This window comes from Arvicanthis niloticus, chromosome 15, assembly GCF_011762505.2.
Source record: "Arvicanthis niloticus isolate mArvNil1 chromosome 15, mArvNil1.pat.X, whole genome shotgun sequence".
In the NCBI taxonomy this organism is placed as follows: domain Eukaryota; kingdom Metazoa; phylum Chordata; class Mammalia; order Rodentia; family Muridae; genus Arvicanthis; species Arvicanthis niloticus.
Window position 1 is genome coordinate 23,859,000 of NC_047672.1, and position 14,670 is coordinate 23,873,669.

A 14,670-nucleotide genomic window follows, 5' to 3' on the forward strand; every position below is an offset into this window, starting at 1 on the left:
ACTGGCTTGCTCTTCATGCCTGCTTCCTTTTATTTTTCCCCCTTTTATTAAAAATAGATTTATTTCTGGTATAATATATACTGATAAGTTTCCCTACTCTCTCCTCCTTCCATATCCTCCCTACTTTTCCTCTTACCTGGATCCACTCCCTTTCTGTCCCTCATTAGAATACAAACAAGCCTCTAAAGGAATAATAATAATATAATATAATGTAATATAATAATATGAAACAAGAACTAACACCTCAGAATAGAATAAAAAAAAAAAAAAAAAAAACCAGACAGAAGGAAAAGAACCCCCCAAAGGAGAAAAGAAACAAATAACGATGCAGAGATTCATTTATTCACACACTAAACTGAAAGCCATGATATATATGCAAAGGATCAGTAGGGTAAAAAGAGAGAAAATATAAATAAAATAAAATACAAATAAGAAAAAATTTAAGGGGTGGGGGGCACTGATGCCACATTATGAGGCAAAGAACCTCCAAAAAGACCTCAATGATACTGAGTTTTGGGGTTGTTGTTTGTTTGTTTGTTTTCTGCTGGCCTTCTACTGCCGGGCTTTCAGCCTATCCTTGAGAGAAATTTGTTTCCCTCAATGAAACTTCCTTGGAAAAAATGAAACTTTTATTTTCAGCCTGCTTTTTTTTTTTTTTTTTTTTTTTAAATAGTATTCAGTACCAAGTCAGGGGGTAGCACCACCTACAATAGGCTGGGCCCTTCTACACCAATTACTAATTAAGAAAATGCCATACACCTGGCGGTGGTGGCGCACGCCTTTGATCCCAGCACTTGGGAGGCAGAGGCAGGCGGATTTCTGAGTTCGAGGCCAGCCTGGTCTACAGAGTGAGTTCCAGGACAGCCAGGGCTACATAGAGAAACCTTGTCTCAAAATAAAATAAAATAAAATAAAATAAAATAAAATAAAATAAAAATAAATAAAATAAAAAAAAGAAAGAAAGAAAAGAAAATTCCCTACAGGCTTGCCTATAGTCTGATGGAAAAGGGAAATGCTATATTGAAATCCTTGATTCTTTCTTGTGGAGGTTTGTAAATGTTTGTGGTACTGCATCTATTTGGGATGTTAGGGAACAAGAGGGCTAAATTGCTCTGGGTTGAGACGATCTCCATTGTCTGAAAGAACTGTGGATATGCACATTCCAATTAATGCTGTCTCTTTCAGTATCATTCTGTTCCTTGAGAATTTGGTGTTTAACATGGTAAGCCATTTGACTTTATAGCTTTTGTCAAATGGAATGTTTAAGAGGATATACTCCTAGTGGCGTAGAGTTTCCTGTGGTTGCAGAGTATCAAATCAATTCTTACTTGCTGAAACAGCATTTGATGAGGAAGGAGGTAATGAGGAATACTGCCAGAGAGCATGTTGATGTCCAGGGTCATAGCTGTTACCGGTATCCTTACCTTACAGCTGATACCAGATTGATGGTATCCTTAGTTTGTGCTGCCCCCAGAGGCTGTCTGGATGTCCATGATGTTGGAAACCATGTAAAAGTCCATGCATAATCCATGCTGCCACTGCCTGCTATGGGCAAGGAAGCTTCTGCAGTGGTATTGATGACTACAGACTCATAACTGAGAATGAGAGACATCAAAGGCTTCTGTGACAATCCCTATCCATGCCCCTGCCCCTCCCCACCCCCCCAAACCAGTCCAGACAAGAAGCTATTGAAGCGACTCCTTACAAACTGTGATAAAGATGCTGAAGTGTGCCTCTTCACAGTTGATGGCTTTTCTCAGCAGGGTTGGGGAAGGACTCCATCTTTTTAAGGGGCTGACCACTGGGAGTTTGACCATGCTTCAGTGAGTACATGAACAGCACAAATTGGACTTGTGATTTTCTTCCTTTCTCACTTTCTTAATTGTTTTGGGGGGAGCAAGGGTGGGAGAACTGGAAAGTGAGTGTGATTGTGGTGCATTGTATGACATTACCAAATAAATAAAAATTTATTGTGGAAAAAAAGTAATCTATAGTGAGAAAGTATTTTTTAAAAGAATAAATGGTTAACTAATAACTATGGCTATTTCAGAAAGAAGGTAGTGTTACAAATCATTTAAGCCCCACCAAGGTTCTGTTGTTGACAGTGAGACAGTGAGATCAGTGTTATCTGGCACTATGTAACTTATTCCTGAATTTTAACATGTCTCTAATAACCTCTTCCCTCTCCCTCCCTCTCTACTTCTCCCTCCTTCTCTCCCTCTCCCTCTCCCTCTCTCTCTTCTTTTCTCCTCCCTCTCCCTCTCTCTCCCTCTCTGTTCACATGCATGCACATGTGCACATACCACTGCATATTCAGAAACATACAATTGAAATCACCTATTTCAAATAAGTATAGCAATGATTGTTTGCTGCCAAAGTCTATGAAACTTGATATGCTTACAACTTTTCTGGAAAAAAAAAATTTAGGAAGAGACACCTACCTATCTTTGATGCAATGTGATACTTTATACATATTTTGTGTTATGCTAAACTTGTACTTTGGAAAGTAACTTACTCTTTGACCAGAATATTGGGAAGTACTGTTTTGTAAATTAACATTTAAGGACCATGTAGATACAACATATGTAGGTCAAGTTTTCTAACATAATGAGCTAATATCTATAACATTTTTTCCATTTAGAAGTGAGAATATTTGTAGTATTTACTTTGTAACTTGTAGCTTAGACCCTGTTTTAGATGATAAAAAAGTTGTAATCAAAGGCTAGGTTTGTATTTTCTTTTGTGAATGTCCAGATCCAATGTGAATCTTGTTTATTTTGTAGGCCTATGAAGAGTACACCAGCAAGCTAGATGCCCTTCAGCAAAGAGAGCAACAGCTACTGGAATCCCTGGGTAATGGAGCAGATTTTTCTGTTTCTAGCTCTGCCTCAATGGACACCGTTACATCCTCCTCCTCTTCTAGCCTTTCAGTGCTACCGTCATCTCTTTCAGTTTTTCAAACTCCCACAGATGTATCACGGAACAACCCCAAGTCACCACAGAAACCCATCGTTAGAGTCTTCCTGCCCAACAAACAGAGGACAGTGGTAAGTCAGTGTTTATCGTCATCATTTGCTTTCTTTGTGTTGAACATTGTTATCACTGCATATTCCCAGCCAAGCCAATGGAGTTATCAACTTTAAGGAGAGAAAAGACATGATGGTTTCATGTCAAGTCTATATAGTTACAGAGTTCGTTTTTCTCTTTAATTTTTATTTGTGTATTTGTGTACATGGTTTCACTATGTAGCCTTGACTGGTCTGGAACTCACTATGTAGACCTGGCTGGCCTCTGACTAACAGAAATCAGCCTGCCTCTGCCTCTTCAAGTGATGATCCAGATATCAGCGTGCCTAAGTTATCAAACTTCATTTTCACTTAAATGTAAGTACCAGTTAAGAGTCAGTCAGGAGACTGAAGAGATGGCTCAGTAGTTAAGAGCACTGGCTGCTTTTGCAGAGAACCTTGGTTTGGTTCCCTGAACCCTTACGTTGGACCACAACTGTCTGTAATAACATTTTAAGGAAATTTGGTGCCCTCTTCTGGCCTCAAAGAATACAAGGCATACATATGGTGAACTAATGGACAGGCAGGCAAAATAATTATAAGCATAAAATAAAAAACAACTACATTTCTTTAAAAGAAGTGATCAGAATTTCAGGATTTAAGCTTGTATCAGGTAAGACTCTTTCCTCTGTGTAATATCCAGCCTAAATGATCAGAAGTTACCTTTCAGTGTCTGATATTCTCCTCTTGTTTTTATAACTCCTAAAATTGTTGTCACAAAATTGTTAGAAACAATATACTAGTAAGAAACATTAAAAGCAGAGAAATCTCCTGAGTCGTCATAGAGGGTCTTCAGTTTTCAAGTAAAGCAAATACCGTAAATTAAAGCCTTAATAAATAACATTCCTGAAGTTAAACCAGTAGATTTTTAATGTATATGGTTGCTTTTCTAATACAATGTAAATTATTATTCGTGTGTGTGTGTATGTGTGTGTTTGTGTGTGTCTGTATGTCTGTGTGTGTGTGTCTGTGTGTGTCTGTGTGTGTGTCTGTATGTGTGTGTGTATGTGTGTGTGTGTGTCTGTATGTCTGTGTGTGTCTGTGTGTGTCTGTGTGTGGGTATATGCACATGAGTCAGGGTGCTCATGGATGCCAGAGAAGGAATTAAGGCCCACAGGAGCTAGGTAGGTAGTTTTGAGTCACCTGACAAGGATTCTGGGAACTGAACTCTGTCCTCTAGAAAAGCAGCAAGTGTTCTTAACCACTGGTCCATCTCTCTAACTCTATATGGTTGCTTCTAAGTTGAATTAAAAGAGTTACAAATCACCTAAAATCAAAGTAGTTTTTCTTTGTTTTCCTTGTGAGACAACAATATTCAAAGTACAGTTGGTGTTTTCCAGTGTTCCAATTTTTTTTTTTTTTTTTACTTTTAAAAAATGTTACTATAAAAGCATTTTGCCCTAGAGTCTAGAATTGCTGTGTTAATGATCAGATTAGGAACCAGAAGAGTTGCCAACTACCCACATATTTTTGGATTTTGACCTTACTTAGAAAATACTGTTTTTAGGCCAGGCATAGTGGTGCAAACGTTTAATCGTAGCATTTGGGAAGCATTAGCAAGTGGAACCCTATGTATTCAAGACCAGGGTGGTGTACAAAGTGAGTCCAGGACAGCCAGAGCTACACAAAGAAACCCTGTCTGGAAAACAAACAAACAAACAAAACAAAACAAAACAAAAGGCAGAAATAAAGAAAATACTGTTTCAAACACTGTTAATTATCTAGAGAGCTTTTTTTACACTTTATTCCTGCCCTTCCAGAAAGAGTGGATTGTGATAAAGCAGACTTGGGATTATTTCATTTTTGTGCAGAATAAACTCAATTTCTAAAACAAATTCAGTTTTGTCCTCCTCCTCAAAAGCAGAAATGTAATGTAAAATGATTTGTAAATACGAATTCTGTCTCTGAAGCTTAAAAAGTTAATGGGTACCTATCCCATCTCCATCTTCATTCTGTTGCCTACTTGTGAGAAGAACGTGACAACACTGGGGCCGGAGAGGTGACTTGGTGGTTAGAAGCACTGGCTGCCTTTGCAGAGAACCCTGATTCTGTTCTCAGTACCCACATGTCAGCTCACATCTGTCTGTAACTCCTGTTCCAGGGGACCCAGTACTCTCTCTGACTTCTGTAGGCACTGCATGCATATGATGCACATGCATGTGGTGACATACCTGCAGGCAAAACACCCAGAAGCACAATTTAAAAATACATATTTTTTTAAAACAATGTGAAAAGAATTTAGGGGATTGGTTACACAATAGCATGAATATTAACTTGAGCAGTTAACTTTTAAGAATAATTAGGATAAGACTTCTCTATGTGTATTCTTTAATACATTTTTAAAAGAACAGTATGGTCATAACACATAAAGTTAAAATACCTCTAACACTGACCCAGCCATCTATTTTGAAGTGTTTTTCTGAGCATGAAAAATAAAGATTTGTTTTGTTATTCTATTTCTCATAACTCCAAGTTTCTAATGTCCATCAACAAGTATATTGTTAAATTGGTCCTTCCTGTTCATACCTGTAATCCCAGCATTTGGGACACTAAAACAGGTAGATCAGTGTAACTTCAAGGCCATCCTCATCTGTGTATGGAGTTCAAAAAAAAAAAAAAAAAAAAAATCAGGGGTATGTTTAAAACAAATTGTGTAGGGCTTGGGAGTTGGCTTAGGAATTAAGAGCACTGTCCTCTTCCAGAAGGTGCAGGTTCAGTTCTTAGCACCCACCTGGGAGCTCACAACTGTTTGTAACTCCTATTCCAGAGAATCCAACTCCCTTATACATGCAGGCAAAATACCAATGTACATAAAATAAATAATTTTTTTAAAAAAGCAAATTGTGGTATATCTATATAAAGAACACAGTTTAATACAAAAGTTACTGATATTCCCAACACCCAGCATAGATGAATCTCAAGTAAAGTATGCTGTAGAAAAGAAGGTAGACAAAAATAGACACATACTATATAATTCCATTCATATAAATTTCTAAAATGAACTCTTGGTTACATATGGTTGTGAATGCATGTAATACCTGCATTTAGGAGATGGTAGCAGGAGGATCAGGCGTTCAAAGTCATTCTTGGGTACATAGTTCAGTGTTAAAAACAAGGCAAATTTTTCTATAGTGATAGAAAGATGTTTTGTATTTGTCTAGACATAGGTTTAGGGAAGGAAAGGAGGTATTATATTGAAGTACAAAGAAACTTGCAGAAAATTATGTACATGTTCATTATTGTAAATATTGTAATTGTTTTAGTTAGGATTTCTACTTCTGTAATGCCACACTATGACCAAAAGCAAGCTGGGGAGGAAGGAGTTTAGTTTGCTTACATTTCCACATCACTGTTCATCATGAAAGAGGTCAGGGCAGTAACTTCAAACAGAACGAGAACCTGGAGGCAGACGCTGATCCACAGGCTGTGGAAGGCTGCTGCTTGCAGGCTTGCTCTCCGTGGCTTATGTAGTGTACTTTATTGTAGAACAGGTTCACCAGCCAGGGGTGGCGCCACTCAGAACTTACTGGGCCCTCCTAAGTCAATCACTAAATAAGAAAATGCCCTACAGGCTTGCCTACAGCCCAGTCTTATGGAAGAATTTCTTAATTGAAGTTCTCTCCTCTCAGGTGACTCTAGCTTGTGTGACGGAAAAAGTCGCCAGGACAGTGTATGTCTGGTTATGTACATGTGTACAAAACTGGGCACTCCACACCACTGCCATTTCTGTATGTCATTTATCCCTTAGCTTAGTCTTGTTTTTTATAGTGAATTTTAAAAAATGCTGGTTGTCCTAGTCTGCTTTGTTCGTTTTTATTTTCTCTTATTATTACTATTTTAAATGCTTGTTTATATTCTGATGAGCGAGGGGCTTATGGATTTGATTTGGGTGGGTGGAGAAGTGGGAAGGAGCTAGACGAGGAGAATTAAAATCAGAATATATCATATGAAAAAATTATTTTCAATAAAAAACAAAAAATGCTGGTAGTCCTAGAAATATGTGAAATAGATTTTAAGGAAAACAATTAAGAACAAGGAGAGATGTATTAATTAAAAAGCAACTTCTCAAGACAATTAGAATACTAAGTATTGTATTTAAACAGTTCTTTGTCAGTTATCTGTTTTTGTTTTTTTGTTTGTTAGTTTGTTTTTGTTTTAAGATGGGTTCTCTATCCTGTGCTGATCTTGTACTTAAGCTCTTTCTACCTCTGCCCCCTCAAGTGCTGGGATTACAGGTTTATCCCAGCATGAAAAGCCTAGATGTCATTCTTAATATAATATTACAGGTAGGCCCTGCAGACACCAGTTAAATACATATACATATACATATATATATACATATACGTGTGTGTATATGTATACACACACACTCTTTTCGAGAACACTTAGAGATTTTACTATATTTTTAGCAACAAGGGATATCCAAAAGTACAAATTCTCTGAACATACTGCAATTAAAATAGAAATGAATACCAATAGAAAAGAATAGTTTTAGAATTGCAGTTACTTCTCAACATAGACTAAAATATTCTAAGAGAAATTAAAAAGTATTTTTATGAATAATGAAAGTATTGCATAAAATTGTCTATGATATACATAAAGCAACATAAAATTTGCATTTTAATAATTTATGTTTTTGAAACACCTAAATATGAATGAGAAATAAGATCAAAGTAATGCTAACAATCATAAGGTTAACTAACTAACTATTATACAGTTACTGATTTTTAAAATTGGATGTAATAAAGGTCTGAGGGAGTGGCTCAGGAGATAAAGCATTTGTTACTCAAGTGTGAGCGGGAGGACTGGTGTGCAGAGCCCCAGAACTCTTAAGGCTGAACCGACATTGTGGCTGCCTGTATTCTCATTGCCCAGAAGATGGAAAATGAACCCCAGTACAACCTCACTAGCTAAATTAGCAGGAATCATCATGTTCTCTGTTTTGCAAGTTACCTTGCTTCAAAGAATAATGTGGTGAGCAATTAAGAAAGACTCAACATGAACTTTGGGCCTCTACACAAGCACATGCCCATGACAGGAACATATGTACAGATAACACACACACACACACACACACACACACACACACACAAACATTGCTGTGACTAGGGCTGAGGCAGTAACTCAGAACGAATGCTTGCCTATTCTAAGTTTGATATCCAGTAGTAATAAAAGTAAATAAAAGTTCATAATTTGATGTATAAAATTAAGAAACGAAATGGATTCTTGGGTTTGGGATATATATATAGCCCAGTGGTAAGAATACATACACACGCACACTTCAAGAGCAAATAAAAAAGAAAATTCTAATAAGTGTTGGAGGACATGAAGGTCAGAGGAACATTTATTGAGGCAGAGATGCAAGGGAGTGAGAGGGGAAATTGATGGTGGTGTGTTGAGGCCCAAGCTCGAGTCCCTGTTCAGGCACCAAGAATGTTGAGGCCTGAGCTGGAGCCTCACTTTGGGCAGCCAAAAATGTTGCGGCCCTCTCCACTCCATGCTTGGCGGCCACTGTTTCCCGGCCCAAGCTGCCGCTCCTGTCCGAGGGTCAGGGTTCAGCAAGAGAGAGAGTGAGGACGGACTCGAAGAATGGAGACCAGACAGAGTGTGTTTCAATCCCGTTTATTCTTCAGTCTCTCTTCCTAGTCCAAGTCCCAAGTCTTGAGTTCCTAGTTCCTAGTTCCTAGTTGTACTCAATCTTGTACTCTTCCGAGTGTCTAATGTCTACTCCTACTCCTAGTGTCTGAATCTCTGTTACTCCAAATTGTTCTCCAAGTTGTACTCTCTAAAGTGTCTGATTCTCTCCTCTCCAAATTGTTCTCCAAGTTGTACTCTCTAAAGTGTCTGATTCTCTGATGTCTCTTCTGTTTGCCTCTCACCTTTATATGTCTCACTTCTAAGCCATGCCTCTAAGTCACACCTTTAATCATGCCCCTCTTAGGTCTTGTCTTTAAATCTAATCTCTAAGTCACACTCTTAAGTCACACACCTGTAATCTCACACACCCAAGGAAAGTCCTGGGTATCTAAAGCAAGATGTTATCAGAGTGTGCTCAGCTGTTGTAGGCTATTGTAATCCAAGTCTTATGTCAGGGTATATGGCTCAAGATGGCTGCAAAGCTGATAGCCGCTTTCTGCTAAAAGTCGGCTCCCAACAGTGGTGGAGATCAAGACATATTTATATACTTATATGAAATTGACAGAAAATAAATATCTTTTTTAAAAATGGAAGAAGCCTTGTAGCTACTGCAAGTTCTCTTTGTTTCTGCAACTGAGGCCCTGGAAATTGGACTGTGACATTTGCATTATAACAGGCATATAAGTTTTATTTGATGTTAACATTGTTATATGTATGTGAAGTAATAAAAGGTGAGATCCCAGTAAGTAGGTAGATATGAGAAAGCATATACCATTTCAAGAAAGAATGTTGTAAAACTGTGGGAAGCCAACAGGTAGGCTTTCTAGTGGTAGTAAATTATAAAAAGATAAATATGTAAAGAAAGTTAATAAAAGATAGTTTCTTCTCATAAAGTATGAGTGTTCCTCATATCATAAAGCTTTGTCTTCTCCAAGGATCTGGAACTTATTGTATCCTGTCAGAAGTTGCCTTTACACTTTTCTCTGCCTTCCCAATACACATGTACTGCATCCAACGTATTTCTTGGTTTGTTTGTTTATTTATTAAGACAGAGTCTGCATAGCCCTGGCTGTCCTGGAATTTATTCTGTAGACCAGACTGGCCTCAAGTCAGCTGCCTTTGCTTCCTAAATGCTTGGGATTAAAGGTGTGCAGCACTGTTATTCCTGGCTCCTATCTAACTTGTTTATCTGAGTTCTCAAAATTCACCTCAGGCCATCATGCTTGAGTAAACACTTTACTGAGCTCTCTCCTCAGCCCTTTGAATTGTTTCAAACAGGATCTTACTATGTAATCCAAGCTTGCATTTAATTCAGGGTAATCCTTCCCTCAATCTGCCTCAACCTCTAATTTGTTACTTTTTTATTGCTATGATAAAGACCATGGCCAAAAGCAACTTGAGAAAAAAGGGTTGAGAAGGTAAGTTCCTGCACTTCTATATCAAAGTCTAAGAAGGTCAGTGCAGGAACTCAAGAGAGGAACCTGGAGGTAAGAGCTGAAGCAGAGGCCATGGAGAAACACGGCTTGCTGGCTTGCTCCCCAAGGCTTTCTCAGCCTACTTTCTTATCCTGTCTAGGACCACTTGCCCGATGTGTTACTACCTCCAGTGAAATAGGTCCTCCCACATCAAGCATTAATCAAGAAAATGCTCTCAGTTCAAGGCATTTTTCTCAATATTTTTTTCTTCCCAAATAGTTCTATATCAAGTTGTCATGAAACCACCTGCATTCTGTTGAGTCTCGGTTGTTTCTAACTCAAAACAATCATCTTAAAAAAATTACATACTTTGGAATGGTATATTCTGATCTGTACAACACTTTCAAAAATATAAGTACCTGTTTTACAGGCAAATCCTACAAAACATTTAAGACTTATAGAATACCAGTCATAAACTTTATATCCTGGACTATAAAAAATTGTCTTAAGAAAACAATATAGGTTGTTTATGGGCTTTCTTTGTTAGGTATTTGGAAAGTTCTAAATATTTGGGAAAGTATTAAAAAACCATACATCACATAGTTTTAGTCCACTACAATGAATAAATATTAAATTTTGTTAATATTTGCTTCATATTCTCCATACACAAATTACATTGCTTTATCAGTCACATTCTCCTTTGAACATCCTACTCCCCACTAACTCCTATAATACATGGGACACATTTAATCACATTTTACTACATGCAGAGCCATGTTAGTATTGTTTTAATTGATAAAATAGAATTATACCATATGTATGTAATGTTCAGGATTTTATTCAAAATTTTGATTTCAAGATGTGTATTTATATTTGTCACTAAAAACAATTTTTATTCATTCCATTAAATTGTATCAGCTGTTTTATTTTTGCTTACCCTTCTCTGGTAGACATCTTTTTTTATTATTACAAACAGTGCTAAAATGTAAGTACCTTTATATATAGAACTAAGAACAATTCCTGGGGATAGAGAATATACATATAGTTCAAAGTTACTTTAAAATTTTATTTTTAATATATATGTGAGCTTGCGTGAGTTTATGAAACTATATGTATGCAAGAGCCCAAGGAAGAGAGAGGTGTTGGATCCACCAGAACTGGAAATATGGAAACTTATAAAAGAGTTCTGTATCTAAAATTGCTAAATTACTTTTAGCAGTGTAAGTAGAGCTTATCCTTGTTGCTTTACTCAATGACTAAAGCGCAGCCTCACACTTAGTATGTGTTTTATACCTGCTGTTAATCCTGCCTTGGGATTTGGAACCATGGAAGCCTATTAAGTTGATATTACTCCTAATTGTATCTAAAATAGTTGAAAGATAACAGATAAGCCATGATTCAATGCTTAAAACAATGTCCTGGGCTGGACAGATGGCTCAATGGGTAAGTATGCTTGCTGTAAGTCCATGAACTGAGTTGAAGTTTTTGGAATCTCAGGGTAAAGAAGCAATTCCTAAAAGGATTTCTCTGAAATCCTCATGTGTATACATACACATCCACCCACACACATCATGTGAAAATCAAAATATATGAATAAGTGAATGTAATTCAAAAATAAAACCATGCCCTATTGGTATATATTTATTAAGTAAGAACTGTTTGTGCAGTCGAGAGAAATAAGGTAAAGTTGTTCTGATTTTATTCATTCGGGTGGTGGGGAAGTAATAGTAGAAACTTAAATTCTCACCAGTACAAATAAGTAAGCTTTTGAAACAGGTTAGGAATAAAAGGATAGTATTAAATAGGACACATTCTACAGCCCCAGGAAATAATCCTCCCTCTATATTGTTGGCCACAGTGAAACCTAAGATATATACACAAATATTCTGTAGGCAGGAAGATTAATTAAAAATATTAATTTTTTGACTACCAGTTTTCAGTTTATAGACCACTCTCACAGCCGGGCAGTGGTGGTGCAAGATTTAATTCCAGCACTTGGGAGGCAGAGGCGGGCAGATTTCTGAGTTCGAGGCCAGCCTGGTCTACAGAGTAAGTCCAGGACAGCCAGGGCTACACAGAGAAACCCTGTCTCAAAAAACAAAACAAACAAAGAAAGCAAAGAAACAAACAAACAAAAAAACCACTCACATGTTGTCATTTGCCCTCACAGCACTGCTCATCATTGGAGGAAGTCAGGACAGGCAAGAACCTGGAGGCAGGACTGATACAAAGATCATATGGGGTACTGCTACTGGCTTACTCCTCATGGTTTCCTCCGTCAGCTTTCTGACAGAACCCAGGACCACCAGTCCAGGGATGGATTCACTCACAACGTACCAGGCCCTCCCCCATCAATCACTAATTAAGAAAATGTCTTACAGGTTTGCCTACAGTTCAGTCTTGTAGAAAGAAGCATTTTTTTTTTCCAATAGAGATTCCTTTCTCTAAGATGACTATAGCTTGTGGTGTTAGGTTGGTATAAAACTAGCCAGGACTAGCTGTATATTTAAAATTGTGTTCAAATCTAAATATTGGTTTGCATATGAGTCCTATACCATTTTACTTAAGGGCTGTTTCATGTTTACATATACCACAAGCTTGCTTATGTGCCACCAAGGTGACCATGGTACATGTTTGTGATCTGAAATGCTGGGAAGCAGGAAGGACAGGAATGCAGAGTAATTTGTGGGTACATAATGAGTTTAAGGCCAAGCTGGGCTATTTGAGATCCTGCCTGGAAAAGAGAAAGAGGGAGAGAAAGAGAGAGAGAGAGAGAGAGAGGAAGAGAGAGAGAGAGAATGAGAATATTACAATATCACACACATACTATTTACTAGCACAAATAATTCAATGTATGACATTTTTGATGTCCAATCAAATCATAAAGTGACTCCTTAAAGTTTTGTAAAACATTGTACTATAGAAGATTTTAAACATGTGTAAAAGTAATGACTTCTCAAGGATTCTTAATCAATACTCATTTCAGAGTTTTTCTTTTTTTTATGATAAAGTTTGAACGTAGCTATTTTGTTCAAGTGTCAATTGCCCTGTGGTAAATATATATTCAGACAAATAAATACATAATATAAATAAATACATTATATGTATATGTGTATACATATACATACATATGTATATATAAATATATATACATATAAACAGAAATATATTTATATAAATATTTGTTGTTGTTGTCTAACATCCCTATGGCTGAGGCCTGAATTAAGTTTCCCCAACACACACACACACACACACACACACACACACACACACACACACCTCCCTCTTTCCTGCCAGACACAGACACATTACAGCCTTCACTGGGCTTTGGAGCTCTAAACTGCACTTAGGTATTGTGCTGGGAAAACATCTGAAACAAAAAGTACATATGTTTATGTAGCGGTAAGTCGGCTGTGAATAGGACACAGATGTGTATTCTGAAAACAGAAAGGTAAACTGTTACTTTGTTCAACCTTAGCTAGGACAGTACATAGATAGGGTTTTTTTTTTTCACTGATCTTCATGTATCCATAAAAGCAATAAAGGTTTTTATATTTTCTAGTGAGTAGACAAATACACACATAATTCTCCACAGATTATGAGGTTTGCCTATATGTCTAGTTATATCTTGACTACTTAAAGTTATGAGTCCCTGTGCCCTATGACAAACGTAAGACAGGGCCTCACTCTGTTACCCTGGCTGGCCTGGAGCTCACACAGCTAGCTCTTCCTGCTTTTGTTTCCCTAGTGCTTGGATTAAAGGTGTGCACCACCACACCCAGCAATAGTGTCAGTGATATTAAATTGTGCTTATTACTTCTAAACACAGGTCCTACCTAGTAGCTTAAAGTGATTGAAGTGACTATAGCAGTAATCTTCTATTACCTAAAACACCCCCTCCTTCTCACTTCCCTAATAAAAACTGTACTTCCTGTAATCTTGCTGTTCTCTTTAGTCTTGCAAACTTGCCAGGTAGATGAGGCTTGGGAAGGGCCAAACAATAGGATTAACTGTTTGCCTTGCCCTCTCCTCCCAATGTTATCTATACTTCTCTTTATATTAGCTTTGTTCTATCAATAGATATTGATATCTTGATATCAGTGTAAAAACAGGAGCATCTCTCAACCAATGTCAGATCTCACTTCAAATAAGACTCAGGTACAACTTAGGAGGTCATATATCTAGTCCTGGACCTGTTAATATCATAAGGAATTAGCCAGCTCATTACCATGTGCATCATCAATTACCAGAAAAAGCAATTGATAGCCTCAACAGTAATATAAGATTCTAAAGAAGGGCAAGTTCCTCAGAGACACTAGGGAAGTAATTATCAAATATCAGATTGATGCCTATCTGTGTGTGTGCCTGCCTGCCTCTCCTATACCACTCACCTGTCTTGTCTGTCTGTCTGTCTGTCTGTCTGTCTGTCTGTCTGTCTGTCTTGGATGGTGGTGCATATGCATGTGTGTATGCCTGCGAATGCATACACTTGTAGACATCAGAGATGAATGACAGTTATCTTTATCACTCTTCACCTTGTTTTTTTGAGACAG

General features: G+C 37.4%; 1 protein-coding gene across 11 annotated transcripts in view; it reads left to right on the plus strand.

Moving 5' to 3' along the window:
• Braf (B-Raf proto-oncogene, serine/threonine kinase) overlaps positions 1 to 14,670 on the plus strand; it is a 128,232-nt gene that overhangs the window by 46,845 nt on the left and 66,717 nt on the right. For 8 of the 11 annotated variants that reach the window (XM_076913496.1, XM_076913498.1, XM_076913501.1 and 5 more), the window contains exon 3: positions 2,784 to 3,047. In XM_076913496.1, coding sequence (XP_076769611.1) covers positions 2,784 to 3,047 — 264 coding nt within the window. The remainder of the gene's footprint in view (positions 1 to 2,783; positions 3,048 to 14,670) is intronic. The other 3 variants (XM_076913499.1, XM_034519782.2, XM_076913500.1) reach the window with 2 other exon arrangements.